The sequence below is a fragment of the Heptranchias perlo genome, chromosome 13, assembly GCF_035084215.1.
Source record: "Heptranchias perlo isolate sHepPer1 chromosome 13, sHepPer1.hap1, whole genome shotgun sequence".
Classification (NCBI taxonomy): Eukaryota; Metazoa; Chordata; class Chondrichthyes; order Hexanchiformes; family Hexanchidae; genus Heptranchias; species Heptranchias perlo.
Genome location: NC_090337.1, coordinates 43464214 through 43479964, shown reverse-complemented (window position 1 = coordinate 43479964; position 15751 = coordinate 43464214). Strand labels below are relative to the sequence as shown.

Genomic DNA, 15751 nt, shown 5'->3' with positions numbered 1-15751 from the left:
CCTCAAGCCTGTTTTGCCATTCAATCAGATCATGGCTGATCTGTACCAAAACTCCATTTACCCGCCTTTGATCCATATCCCTTGATACTCTTGCCTAACATAAATCTATATCAATCAGTTTTGAAAATTTGTATTGACCCAGTAGCCACAGCCTTTTGGTGGGGCAAGGCAGCGGGGAGTGGGGGGAGCGGGCTGAGAGCTCCAGATTTCCGCTACCCTTTGTGTGAAAAAGTGCTTCCTGATTTCACTCCTAAATGGCCTAATTTTAAGACTCTACCTCTTTGTTCTGGACTCCCCCACCAGAGAAAATAGTTTCTCTGTATCTACCCTATCAAAATCTCCTTATTCGTTCAAATACCTCATTAAGATCACCCCTCAATCTTCTAAACTCAAGGAAATACAAGCCAAGTTTATGCAAGCTATCATAATTTAACCCTTTAAGCCCTGGTATCATTCTGGTGAATCTGTGCTGTACCTCCTCCAAGGCCAATATACCCATCCTGAGATGCGGTGCTCAAAACTGAACGCAGTATTCCAGACGGGATCTGACCAAGGTCTGTACAACTGAAGCATGACTTCCTCTGCCATTCTCAAATTTGTGTGGGTGTCTGAATTTCAGAATATACTAAAGGACTAATGGATTGGCACAATCTAGATTTGTGAAAACTCCATTTTGGATTAATGATAATTATAATCTTTGCTGTAGTTGTATGACTTCATGGTATTGCTTTGGTGTTAGACCGAAGGTATGGTAGTACTATTAAACTTATATTTCATCCCAATTTACTTATTTTAAATTCCAGGGAAAGCTCATGTGCCACAAAATCGAGCAGTTCTTAGGGGAGTCGATAAAAAGAATTACCATTTGAGAAATTCTTGCTTGCAGGCCAGATATTCCCATATACAATTAGTTGGGTCAGAAGTACCAAAGGTATCCTGTGCCACTGAAGTTAAAAGATTTATCATAGTAGGTACAGCACAGGAGGAGGCCACTCGGCCCATCGCGCCTGTACCGGCTCTTTGAAAAAGCTATCCAATTAGTCTCTCTTTCCATAGCCCTGTAAATTTTTTCCCTTCCAGTATTTATCTAATTCCTTTTTGAAAGTTACTATTGAATCTGCTTCCAGCACCATTTCAGGCAGTGCATTCCAGATCACAACAACTCGCTGCATAAAAAAATGTTTGCTCATGTCGCCTCTGGCTCTTTTGCCGATCACCTTAAATCTGGTTACCGACCCTTCTGCCACTAAAAACAGTTTCTCCTTATTTACTCGATCAAAGCCGTTCATGATTTTGAACACTTCCATCAAATCTCCTCTTAAGCTTCTCTGCTCCAAGAAGAATAACCCCAGCTTCTCCAGTCGCTCCACATAACTGAAGTCCCATTATATATGTATTTGACCAGTTCCAAAGATGAGATCTTCATGGTGCAATAGAAAAACCATTGAAATACAAGGTTGAACTTTGTTGAAGTTATATTTAAAAAAAATTAAACTTCTAAATAGAGTCACCCCCTAATATACTGGAGCAAAGAGAAAACCAGACTTTCACTGAATTTCTTTCAGCAAATAAATTTAAAACAGAAATAGACAGTTTCCTAGAAGTAAAGGGAATTAGGGGTTATGGGGAGCGGGCAGGAAATTGGACATGAATTTAGATTTGAGGTTAGGATCAGATCAGCCATGATCTTATTGAATGGCAGAGCAGGCTCGAGGGGCCGATTGGCCTACTCCTGCTCCTATTTCTTATGTTCTAAATAACAAATCTCTCTTTATAGCATCTATAAATATTAAAATATACTGCTTAAAATAAAATGAAAGCAATAATGTAAAAAAAATCTTTTTTTAAATAACTATGAATCTAGCTTTGCATTGTCTGCAGAAATCTATGCTGAATAGAGGTTTTTTTTTATAACAGTTGTAACTTCCAGACCAATGAGACAACACAGTGTGATACCAAGGGGGTAATTTTAACCCCCAAGGACGGGTGGATTGAGGGAAGATGGGAAAGTAAAAATTGTAGAAATATAAAACCCGACCCCAACTCGCCTCCAACTTGCCCACTCCTGGTTTTAACGGAGGCGGGTCGCAGGGCAGGCGACTAACCTGTTCTCAAGAGGCAGGTCAGTCAGTAAAATCTTTTAAGGGGGCTGTGTGCCTCCATTTTAATGGCCTTTTTCTTTTTAACTCCTTGGGGGCCGGGAATCCCAGGCCCTTTTGATTTTTGCTACGTAAGATTAGGCGAGAAGGGCCAGATCTATAGATCAGTGCCTTTATTGTAATAAAAACAAGAGAATGATGGAAAAGCTCAGCAAGCGAGGCAGCATCTGTGGAGAAAGAGACAGAGTTAACGTTTCAGGTCGAAGACCTTTCGTCAGAACTGTTCTGTTCTGTTCTGACGAAAGGTCTTCGACCTGAAACCTTAACTCTGTCTCTTTCTCCACAGATGCTGCCTCACTTGCTGAGCTTTTCCAGCATTCTCTTGTTTTTATTTCAGATTTCCAGCATCCGCAGTATTTTGCTTTTGATCAAGTGCCTTTATTGCACTGCTTGTGGGCCAGGAGTGTTTCCTCCAGGCCCAACAAGCTTACCTTCCATGATCCGACACATAATATTCCTCCATTTAATGTCTTTGTCTTCACCTTTTATAGTAATTTTTTAACATTTAAAACGGTTCACATCAGCTACCATTGCATAAGTGGCACATCATATAGGGCCCCATGCTACTTGAAATTTATATAAACATTCACCCAACTGGAAAAAGTAACACAAGAAACTCTGTCCTTTTTTCCATTATGTCTTAGGGGGTGCTCCTCTCCCATATGGTTATAGATACTTACTCACTCTGTTTTTGCAAGAAATGTTTTATTTTCCTAATATGATACTCATTTTGTTACTGGGTGAAGCATTCGTCCTTTGCCTTTAAGCCTAAAGTATTCCCTCCTCCCAAATAAAACAGTGGAATACCATTAACAGATGTAAATTGAGATTTACTGCTGGTAGTGAAAAATATCTTTAGCGTTACTTAACTGTTCAATGTCACCACTGCCTGACCAATGGAACATTCGACCCTTAATAGAACTATTATTTAGATAAATAATGTAGTCGAAGATCTTGAATTATTTGGTGCATGACCACCCTTCCCTGTATAGTTCATATTGTGTAATTATCTTGCATGATTCTTTTTAGTGACAGTTCAAGAATCATAAGAACGTAAGAAATAGGAGCAGGAGTAGGCCATACGACTCCTCGAGCTTGCTCTGCCATTCAGTCAGATCATGGCTGATCTTCGACCTCAGCTCTACTTTCCCACATGATCCCCATTTCCCTTGATTCCCCTAGAGTCCAAAAATCTATCCATCTCAGCCTTGAATATATTCAATGACTTAGCATCCACAACCCTCCAAAGATTCACAACCTCCTGAGTGAAGAAATTCCTCCTCGTCTCAGTCTTGAATGGCTGACCCCATATCCTGCGATTATGCCCTCTAGTTCTAGACTCTCTAGCCAGGGGAAACAATCTCTCAGCATCTACACTGTCAAGCCCCTCATAATCTTTTTTGTTTCAATGAGATCACCCCTCATTCTTCTAAACTCCAGAGAGTATAGTCCCATTCTACTCAACCTCTCTTTATAGGACAATCCTCTCATCCCAGGAATTAATCCAGTGAACCTTTGTTGCACCGTCTCTAAGGCAAGTATATCCTTCCTTAAATAAGGAGACCAAAACTGTATGCAGTACTCCAGGTGAGATCTCTCCAATGCTCTGTACAACTGCAGTAAGACTTCCTTACTCTTGTACTCCAACCCCCTTGCAATAAAGGCCAACATGCCATTTGCCTTCCTAATCGCTTGCTGTACCTGCATACTAACTTTTTGTGTTTCTTGTACGATGACACCCAAGTCTTTCTGAACACCAACATTTAATAGTTTCTCACCATTTAAGAAATATTCTGTTTTTCTATTCTTCTTCCTACCAAAGTGAATAACCTCTCATTTCCCCACATTCTACTCCATTTACCACCTTCTTGCCCACTCACTTAACCTGTCTATATCCCGTTGAGACTCTGTGTCCTCCTCATAGCTTACTTTCCCACCTAGCTTTGTATCGTCAGCAAACTTGGATACTTTATCTCGGTCCCTTTGTCTAAGTCATTAATATAGAGTGTAAACAGCTGAGGCCCAAGCACCAATCCTTGTGGCACTCCACTCGTTACAGCCTGCCATTCTGAGAATGACCCATTTATCCCACTCTCTGTTTTCTGTCCTTTATCCGATCCTCTGTCCATGCTAATATATTACTCCCAAACCCATGAGTCCTTACCTTGTGTAACAACCTTTTGTGTGTCACCTTATTGAATGTATTTTGAAAATCCAAATATACTACATCCACTGATTCTTCTAGTTACAGCCTCAAAAAAAAAAAATTGTCAAACATGATTTCCCTTTCATAAAACCATGGTGACTCTGCCTAATCATATTATGATTTTCTAAGTGCCCTGTTACCACTTCCTTAATAATGGATTCCAGCATTTTCCCAACGACCAATGTCAGGCTAACTTGCCTGTAATACACTGTTTTCTCTCTCCCTCCCTTCTTGAATAGCCGGGTAACATTTGCTACCTTCCGATCCACTGGGGCCGTTCCAGAATCTAGAGAATTTTGGAAGATCATAACCAATGCATCCACCATCTCTGCAACCACCTCTTTTAGAACCCTCGGACGTAGGCCGATGTAAAAATGTTGATTTAATACAGTGTCTGCAAGTACTTCACATATATCCAACTAGAATCAGCAGTTTTTTGCTAGTTCCTTAAACATTGGGTTATCAAAAACCACATTTTCCAACCCAGCTGGAATATAATAATGCCTATTAATATTTTCATTGGTCCAATTTTTTAGTTTTTTCGTATTTGGTCTGTTTCAATTTGCTCAATCAGCACCTGACATAAAACATCCAAATAAAAACAACCTGAAAGATGACTACAAAACATTTTTGCTGTATTAGCAGAATATACAATCAGTTCTAAAATGGTCCACGTATCTACAGATATTTAGGATACAGAAGTCTATATAGAGAGAGTGCACAGCATGCTGCAGTTTATATATGCCTTAAGAGAATCATTTTTAGTAACTTTGAATTCTTCTTTGCATTTCTGTGTTTGCATATAGTGGATTAGTTCATATGCACATTTAGAACCATTAAGCACCTGCTACTGTACTTAATGCTTTCTCAGCAATTAATTCTTTTCCTGGTAGAAAATGTCGAGGGGGTGATTTTAAATCCCAAGAACGGGTGGGTTCGGGGCAGGTGGGAGTTGAAAATAGTTGTTTTTTGGGTCGCGACCGCAATCCGGCTTTATTTCCGGGTTTAACGTGGGCGCGTGATAGTACAGGCTTCCCACTGGGAATGCAAAGTCCGAAAATTTTGCGGTCGCGACCCAAAAGAACAACTATTTTCAACTCCCACCCGTTCTTGGGGTTTAAAATCACCCCCCATGATTTAAAGTTGAATTCTAGAAATTTGTTTGGGTATTAATAGTGAGGTTGCAAATCAACAGTAGAGATAATTGACACAATGGTAACTTAATTTATAACAAAAGTGTACAATTATTCATCATTCATTATTCCTGATATACCTCAAGCAGCCAAGTTAGACATTCGTGTCAAATTTTTGTAAAATTCAGACAGTTATTTCCTGTCTCCATTTTCTGAGTAGTAGTAATAATGAAAGCATATCAAGTATTCAATATGAGATTAGTTAATTAATGCAGAAACCACAAATCATCACACATCATGTGTACTTTTTCACTGTTCCAGACAAACCGGTTTGTTTGTTTTATGAGTGGTGGATGATGCTGTAAATTTTGCACGATCCACAATGAGCATGTCACTGCTTGTTTACAATATCAGTGGTGGGCATTTTGAGTCATATTAGTAACTGTAACAGCTATTTTGTGAGGGCTGAAACAATGTTTCTGCCAATATTCCCCATTTTTAACTTGGCAAATTGATATGGAAATAAAAAGTTATGAGTATTCTAGAACCCCTATTTTGGTATGGATTTTATTTATTTAAAGTTTAGGAATTGTGGACTTGAATTATCCAAAAGCAGAATAAGTGCATAGCACTCTCATCTCTGAGTCAGAAGGTTATAGATTCAAGCCCCACTTCAGACTTGAGCACGTAATCTCTGCTGACACCTCAGTGCAGTATTGATGGAGTGCTGCATTGCCAGTGGTGGCATCTTTGAAATGAGACGTTAAACCCAAGCCCATCTGCCTACTCAGGTGCATATTAAAAAAGAAAGAAATCCCATGTCTCTATTTAGAAAACAGCATAGAGTCACCTGGTGTGCTGGCCAACATTAATCCTTCAACCAACCCAGCCAAAAAACACATTATCTGGTCGTTCATTCATTTGCTATTTGTGGGACCTTATGCGCAAACTGACTGCTATATTTGCCTACATGGCAAGAGTGACTGCACTTCAAAAGCCAGCCATTGTGAAGTGCTTTAGGACATTCTGAGGACATGATATGTTTCTTTCATTATTTTTCTGTCTGTCGCCTTGCTTTCTCTTTCTCACTATTCTGCCCCGTAAGTCAGGCAATTCCACAGAGAAAATGAACTGGCAATCCAGGAGACTTTTCACCTGCAGTACAAAATAAGCTACATCGTGAGCCTGCCTATGTTATAATCTTTTTTGCTGTTGTTAACAGCTATCATGTCCACGTTGCTCTCTGAGAATATTTCCTCCAACTGAACATTGTTCGTGTTTTCAGGGAATGAACACAAGACTTGTTTTTGTTTCAGTAAGGCTTGATTTTATGGATTCGCCAGTTTCTATCAACTCCCAGTGTTAAAATCTATAATTTAAAATCTATAACTGTTGGAAGAACTTTATCATGAGACATTTGATGCTTCCCAACATTGTTCAACTTCCTCAAAGTTCAAGGGAAGTCTGAGAATTGGAGGGCTTAGTTGCATGAAGTTAGCTAAAATGCATAAAGGATTAAGAATCCAAACCTTTATTTTAGTCCCAGCTAAGAAACATATAGGGTTAGCTCACAAGCTTTTCTCTGCCAGCTCACACTCTCTTGAGAGAGAAACAGAGAGAAACCAAAATCATATGGTATTAGTTGAGTATGGAGTGTCTGTTCAACTTAAAACGAACATGTTGTTTTCCTAACCCTAAATACGTATCAGTTTAGATTAGCCCTCTATTTCTATCATTTAACATTGTGAATCCCAACAAAGTAACTTCAGATGCAATTAATACCAAATTGATTTGAGAAATTGGAAATAATCAAACTTGACCAGTTGGCCTGGCCAGCAGAGTACATTGTTCCAAAACTCAGTATTTCTCAGAAGTAGATTTTCAACTTGCTGCCCGGGCGTAAAACTCACATTGAGGATCGGCCACCCAGTATAGAAATGGCCTGATTTTCATTTACTTTGAAATAATCATGCCCAGCCATTTCACAATGCTAGCTTTACACATGACGGGCAAGTTGAAAATCTACGTCTCTGTCACAAAACTTAATATGTGTGAAAGGGTTGTTTACCTGTGGCAGCAGGATTCACAGAGCATTTAATATAGTTTTAAAAACTCCAATAAACCAGATGCTGACATTTAAAAATAGGGCCAGATCATGGTGAGATGCTATGGGTATTTGATACATTAGCATTTTCAGTATGTAAGCAAATGTAGTGGAGAAGGTACTATTTAAGAATCCCAGTTGTGACACTCTTCTGATATCCATCAAATTTAATGGTGCACTCTATCATTGATCACTGCCTTAACTGAATGTCGTCTGCAATGAAAAATATGCTGCAGACTACTGTAATTGCCACCATTTTCATCCTTCTACTTAAGCTGAGAAAATGCCAATAATGTAAAACAGTTATTTTTACTGAGATTCAGACCTTAGCAGCTATTAGCTATAAATATCATATACTTCCTTCAAAACTTCAACAGTTGAAACAGTGATTTTAATTTTATAATAGTTAACCTCCTGTGGCGTTGTTCACAGGCAAAAGAGAAAGGGGGTCTCCTCGTCTCCTTTAACCATCTGTTTTTGTCTCTGTGTTTTCTGTTCTTATTTTTCATTTTGGGTATGTGTCACTGTCATCGCATCGAAATAAAGGCCCTGACCGCTAAAAGTAACTTTTAAAAAAATAACATTTTTAACCTCAAAGCCTTAAAAGTAATTAGAAAGTCACAAATGAACCCCTGCATCTTGACTTAGCTCCTGAAGTATTCAATAAAAATGCCTCCCTTAAATGTTTAAAATGAAGGCAAATGTTCACAAAATGGTACCTGGCAGGGGGGAAAAAATAGCATCCACTTATCAACTCGGGGCCTGAATTTCTTTAATAATGAAATTTTTCTCTGTTGGAAGTGTTTAAATAATAAGATATTTCTCCTTCAAAGATTTTAAATTAAGCTTAAAAAAGATTAAAATCCAACTCACATTGCCAAGGGCATTTAAACATGGAAGCTCTGCATAAGAAGCTATTAAATTAAAAATCTAAATAAATAACCCAAAATATTTCCCAATGCCTGTGATCTCTGTATTGAACAGCAATTACATTCTTAACAAAACCAGCCAGAAACAGGTTTGTACTCAATAATGGCAACTGACCTTCTGCAGGCCTTTGAACCCTGATAAGCAAAACAGTCATGCCAGTTATCAATAAAATTGTTTGAAAGTGACACAAACAGAATGTTCTATAATAGTATTGCTTAAAAGGGACACTAACCTTTCTGTTATGGATAGATATAATTTACCTATTTGCAGTTTTGCTATCTGCTTACCATCTAATGATATGACATTGATCAGTGATCAACTGTTAGCAGATCAGTATGAACCTGCTATCTTGTTAGTCAAACATATTATAAGTATGCATTACAATATGAATAGGCTGAAGTTTACATTTTCCTTCTGATGACTGCTGAAAATTTCCATTTTTTCAAACATGGGTTAAATCTGAGGAAACAACAGGGGTGAATTTTCAACGTCGTCAGGGGCGTAAAACATGCAGTAGTGGATCGGCCATCCATTATACACCCTGCCCAATTTTCACAATCAGCCAGGGTGTATAACGGGCAGCTGATCCACTAACGTTTGTTTTGCGCCCCTGCCGAAGTTGAATTTCTGGCCCAATGTCTCTACATAATTTTTCTTTACTTATCAAGGAGAAAACTTCTGGTCACTGTGTGTTAGTGACATCATAAACGTAGTGGGGAGAGTTCCTCCAACTGCTATCACTGGTGAAATTGTAAATGCATTCTTTTGAAACACTCATACTTGTTGAGTAGAAATAGCAAACACGGTAAATCTTTGCACTGTGATGCTACTAGCATAGCAGTTACAAGAATCTGGCCTCTTGGTTGTTGATTATTTATATTTATTTTCTAAAATGCATAACTTGTGTTTCAGTCTTCAGAGTGGAATGAATCTGCAGATCTGTTTCGTGAATGACAGTGGAAGCGACAAGGACAGTGATGCAGATGATAGTAAGACCGAAACCAGCCTGGACACCCCTTTGTCTCCAATGGTAAGTGCAACCAGATGCTATTTTACTGGAATCCAATATTATTGCATCTTCAGTTTTCATAATTATGTAAATGGCTTCTGTTACTTCCTGACCTTCATGCTCACTGACCTTGTTAATAACTCCCTTGGTTCAGGTAGTGTCCCTTTCCCTTTCAGAATCACCATCTCCTCCTCCTCAAATAGCCTACTCTTGACTCTCCAACTATGGCTCCATCTCTAACCTCTCATTCCTTTGTAAGATCCTTGAATGTGTCATCACTTCCCAGTTCTGTGAACATCTCTCCCACAACTCCTTGTTTAAGTCTCTTCAGTCCGCCTTCTGCCTTTCACACTGCACTGAGCCTGCCCTTGTCGAAATCACTAACAGTGTCCACTGAGACAGAGGACTGCACTTCTCCTCAGTCTCACCATGGTGATCACAACATTTGATCATTCCATCCTCCTCTATTGTCTCTCCTTTGTGGTCCAGCCTTCATAGGTTGGCTCCTATATGTATGCTGGTAACAGCCAACGCTATCTCTCCATCACTTCCCTCTATTCCATGACTACCTCCATGCTGTCTGATTTGCCTCCTATAGCACATTGGAATTACTGAAGCCATTGCTTTCGACTGCTGGCAGAAACTTTGCTCTCGATCTGCTGTAGCCCCCTCCCTGTTCAGGTTGAACCAGGTTGTGTGAAACCTTGGTGCACTATTTGATCCAGAGCTCAGCTTTAAACTCCATATCCTATTAATCACCAAGACTTCTTACTGCCACTCCTTAGCATTACCCCTCTCCATTTCTAGCTCACCCCCGTTACTGGCAAAACCCTTTCGTCACCTGTTCTCGACAATGGAGAGATGATCAGTGCCCAATTGCTCGTTTCAATGACATCCCAATCTCTACTCTTCACAAACTCCAACTCATCTAAAACTATACTGCTCGCAGCCTGTCCTGCTTGGCCATCACACCATACTTGTTGACTTACACTAGTTTCCCGGACCCCAGCACATTGAATTTAAAATCCTCATCCTCATGTTCATATTCCTCCACAACCTCATCCTATGTTACCTCTGCAATCTCCTCCAGACTTGTATTCCCTCCAATCCTTTGACTCTCTGGCTTTCGATGCATCCACTCCTCCCTCCGCTCCACCACTAGTGAAAAAGTTTTACACAATCTCATCCCTATTCTCTCGAGGTCCCTCTCTAAACTTCTCCACCTTATTATCCCTCCGTCTGCCTTTTAAAACCTCCTTAATCCCACCTTTTTTAACCTTGATTTCAGATAACTCTCCTAACTCTCCCTTAAGGATTTTATGCCTGTTTCTCTCCTTTGTGAAACACCTTGGAATGTTTTCTATGTTAAAGGTTTTATAAAAATGTAAACTATTAAATATAGAAATAGTTCATTGCAATTTTAGTGGATCTTCTGTCGAATTGATTTGTCTTTGTGTCCATATTTTGAAGCCATAACAAGCATTAACCTGGATACATATAGAAATTATTTGCTTGTAAAAGTTAAGAGCAAATTGCCCTTTTGGTGTTAATAATTGGCCCAGTTCTTATGTAATTGCACCAAAATGTGGCTAGATTGGTGTCGATGAAGTTCATATGATAATTCATATAGAAAGCAACAGAACCTGCAAAATCTGAAGAGTGTATTGGCGAGAAGCATTAGATAGGCTTATTGTATGGTGATTTAAAGCAAAATTGGATTTAATTTATAAAAATGAAAAGCAAAATGGATGACGACTATTAGTTTTAATATTCTTCACAAAAAATATTTTTGAAAGATTAACAGAACCCATATTTTATGATGCTTTTGGCAGATTCTGTTCTATGGAATGCCTTTTGATTGCTGCAGCTGCTCTCAATTTTAGAAATGCATTACAATGGGTGATCTCTTTCCCTAGAGCAAGCAAAGCTCCTCATACTCTGACAGAGACACAACCGAGGAAGAATCAGAGTCAATTGATGATATGGATTTTCTTACAAGGCAGAAAAAATTACAAGCTGAAGCTAAGATGGCTCTTGCTATGGCAAAGCCAATGGCTAAAATGCAAGTTGAAGTAGAAAAACAGAACAGGAAGAAATCCCCAGTGGCTGATCTGGTAAGTATTCTTCCCTATACACTACAAATGTGATAATCCAGAAAACTTTTGGTCTAACAGTAACTGACCTTGATTTATGTACAGATGAAAGTTATCTGCAAGAGAATCTTTTCCATCCCAGTATCTTAGTGCAGCTTTAGCAATTAGTCTAACTATATTATTAGCTTAAAGCTGTTCTGCCTCTCTCAACCAATTTTAAAAACGATGATGTTGCTTATGCATTTGAAATAAATACCTGAATTGTTGCTTTCTCTCTGCCGTCTCAATATATTTGTGCAATATATAAGAGTTTGCTGGCATTACAGCTCCTGTCAATCACAGTAATATGTTTTGACATAAATCAGGTGCACAATGATGCAGGAAAGTTGTAGAAATTAGATCATGTCTAGTATTGTGACCAATATTGCTTAGAGATTTTCATTTTGTATTAAAATTTCTTTCAGTTGGTTTCTAAGATTGTTGTCAAATGTACATGGTTAAAGTCAAAGGCAGAAAGCAAACTGAATTTGATACTGAATATGTGTGGAAATCTAATCTGCATTCGTTATATTTTTATTTACACTAGAGGATCTTCCCTGGTGTTTCTCTTGGTAACTCAGATGAAACACTGCTTTATGAGGACAGGAATGTTATACCAAGTGTTAGGTTTTTAGGTCTTTTCTACTGTTCTTGCTCTATAGTTTTTGGCTCCCAGATTTTGGATCATTCGCATAGATGAGCCCCAACTCCCTTACTTCACTAGATTTTATCTAGGTAAGCTTTCAGTAACATGCCCAGGCCGACTAGCAGAAAATGTTTCTATTAATTATTTTAGCTACTGGAAATTATCCTTTGCCTCCAGAAGATCTCGCTCCCATCTTCAATGAGCAATATTAGACCCGATTTCAAATGTAAACTAGTAAGCAAATTTATATAACAAAAGATGAATAAGTAAACAAACAACAGCAAGAATATACATTTTTAGTTTCTATACATTTTTAGTTTCTATACATATTTAAATAGAAATCCTTCTATCTAGCTCCTTAAAAAGGAAAGCAATAAAAGCCCGCAATGCAAATGATAAGCTCTTATTTTGTACAAAACTTTATATACGCAGTATTTCTTGTATTTCTTACAATGGCCAGAGCTGTGCTAGTCTGAACTATATCCCTTTTGAAGTTCCAAACTGACATTAATTCAAGCAGCTCCAGCTCCTTAAATATCCCCAAAAACAGTTATTAGGGGCTCGATTTTAGGATCGTGTTTCCGGCGGGTTCCCAGCGGGGTGGCCCCGAAAATCCCGATCTCCGGTCACGTGACCGGATCGCAACGAAATCCCGGCCAATTCCGGGTACCGCGCTGACGTGCGGGGCTGCGCGCGCAAGCCCCGCTGGTGGGAATCCCGCAGGCAATTAAAGCCAGCGGGGTTCCACTTGAGAGTACTTACCTTGCTCGTTGTGGTCAGTTAATGAGCTGAAGCAGCTGTCAAAAGAGGAAGTGTGGGATTTTAGGTTCAAGGCAGTGAGTTTCCCACACTGGGGGAAACAGTCTCCCTCCAACCAGGCGTGTTGCAGCCAGCAGCCTGTGACAGGTGCCAAGGTGCGCTCCACGGGGGAGAGCCCTCACCCACGCAGGAGGCCACCGAGTCACATAGGGCAACCCCTGCCCTCCACCACCCCCCGCCAAGCCAGAGGACAGACCGACACGAAACCGCAGCCCCAGTCCGAGGAACCACACACCTACCCTGCACAACCCCTCAGACCAACACCTGCCAGTTGGGTGGTGTGTGGAGACCCTCGGAGGACGAAGAGCATGACCAGCACCAGCAGCCTCGCAGTCCACGCCGTCCGCCGCAGAGACGTGGATCCCCCCAACACGGTGTTGTTGCACGCCCACCTGCACAGCAGGAGGGAGGGCTACCGCAGAGAGAGACGCGTCGCAGAGGGCACTACCCTCGCCACAGGGTCCACAGACCGAGGCGCAGCTCCCCGGACCTCTCCGAGCAGCAGTGCACAGGGAGGCGCAGATTCGCTCGACATGTAGTCGTGGAGATCTGCAGCCTCTTTCATGCCGAGCTGCTCCTGGCTGGCCCCAGCACCAACTGCTTACCTGTCGCTGGCAAAGTCACCACTGCCCTCCACACCTTCTCCTCCGCATCCTTCCAGGGTGCAGCCGGCTACACCGCCGATGTCTCTCAGTCGTCTGCGCGGACGAGCCCTGCAAATACACCTGCACCTACTCTGCAGTGACACAATGGGTGGCATCAGTGGTGGGTCCTCATAGTGATACCCAGGAGCGGGCATTATTGGACACAACGGACAGGATTCGCGGAGACATGGCAGTGGTGGTGTCAATATAATGTGTGCTGTTTGTTGCTCTGAAATTCAATATGGGTAACACCCATGACAAACCCTCAGACACCCTTGTGCACCCCCTTCATGCTGACGAGACGTTTGCCTTACGCTGCCTACTGCACATATGTGATGCATGCCCTGTGGCTGCAGCACAGGTGGTGGCAGGTTGAGTGAGGCTGGCCGTGAGGGAGATGCACGAGAGGGTGAGTATTGGATGGAGCAATGAGATTGTATGAGGAGTGGGTTGCGTGCTAGTGGCAGGGTGAGTACTGGCGAGGTGAGTAGGTGGAGGTAAGATGAGGATGGGGTGTGAGTGGGTATGAAGGGTGATGTGACAGAATAGTGTTGGCGGTGCCGAAGGAGATGTGGGGTGGGGGCAGTGTTGTGGCAGACGGAGTGTAGGGGAAAGACTTCATGTTCTCACTGCGGCTGACCTACCGCGGTCATTGCAGCGCCTCCTGCACTGTATGCAGGTGGGCGATATGTTGGTGGCGCAGGTGACCCCCTCTGCCACCTCGAGCCAGGCCTTCTTGGTGGCAGAGGCAGGCCGCTTCCTCCCGCCCGCCGGGGGGAAGATCTGTGTCCTCCCCCTCCTCCTCACCCCATCTAATGATACCTGGGGTGAGGCATCATTAAACTGGGAGCAGCCTTCCCCCTGGGCTGCTCCATGCTGCAATTTGTCCCATTGGTTGCAGCATCTGTCAGTGGAGGACTGCCCCTTTAACTAGAGAGCCTCCAGCTGACAGATCGTACTGCGCATGCGCAGCCCGACCGACGCGCAGGCCAGCGCCGTGGACCCCGGAGGAGCAGGTAATTGATTCCTATTAGTGGGGGGCCTGCTACGATCGCGTGGGCAACCCACTAATTTCGCCGAGCGTGTTGACCACGCTCCCGGAGGACCACCCGCTGGGAACCCGCAGGCCTGCTAAATTCGGGCCCTAGGTCTTGATTAGAATAGCTGTTGACCACATTCAAAAATAACTAGCTGTTGTATACATCACTGAACAAATCAGATAATCTGTATTTGTTTGAAAGTAGCTTGGCTCCTCTTGTCAAGCTTTGCAGACAACTGACAAAACTTGAAATGTTTGCATCAAGTTAAGTTTGGGGGGAAATTTTGGCTGTAGCTAGCTTTTTAATTCTTGAGTAGTGACTGAAACAAATAAATCTCTACAAAGCTCAAACAAGACCTTTTTTTCACAGCACCTAGTATAGAATGTAATATTTTGTAGGTAAAGTAGCACTGTTTCCCTTTAGGACCATGAACTCTAATTGACTTCAGTGGAAAGGGGTCTATAATGGGCGGCTGATCCGCTACCGCCCAGGGGTGAAAGTTTAAAATCTACCCATCTGTATCGAACAATAGCTAATCGGCTCAAAAATTTATAAAGAAGCTTTCTTTCTTCAAATTCTTGATAATAGGTAAACTTGAAAACTGTTCCTGCTTCATGTATTCCCGTTTATATTTACTTAACTTAATAAGTGAAACTTTAATTTTAGTCAAATTTATAAGTGACTGCCTCTCATCGGATACTGGATTTGTTCAAATAATTTGCATATGGGCAAGTTAAAACTTGAAATGTATGCATGAGTGATTACAATCTTAATTCCCCCAAAAATTGCACTCAAAACACAAACCAATTTGCACAAAGCCAAAATTTGAAAAATATGTTGGCCCTTTTAGTTTACAATGACCTCTGTGGTTCGTCATACCGTTCAACTAACTGCAGAATGATCTTATCAATCAATACTTTTCACAGGAG

General features: G+C 41.3%; 1 protein-coding gene across 3 annotated transcripts in view; it reads left to right on the top strand.

Annotated features, from left to right (window-relative positions):
* Window positions 1–15751, top strand: part of schip1 (schwannomin interacting protein 1) — a 160517-nt gene that overhangs the window by 103577 nt on the left and 41189 nt on the right. For all 3 annotated transcript variants that reach the window (XM_067995387.1, XM_067995386.1, XM_067995388.1), the window contains 2 exons: window positions 9445–9562; window positions 11458–11655. In XM_067995387.1, the coding sequence (XP_067851488.1) occupies window positions 9445–9562; window positions 11458–11655 (316 nt within the window). The remainder of the gene's footprint in view (window positions 1–9444; window positions 9563–11457; window positions 11656–15751) is intronic.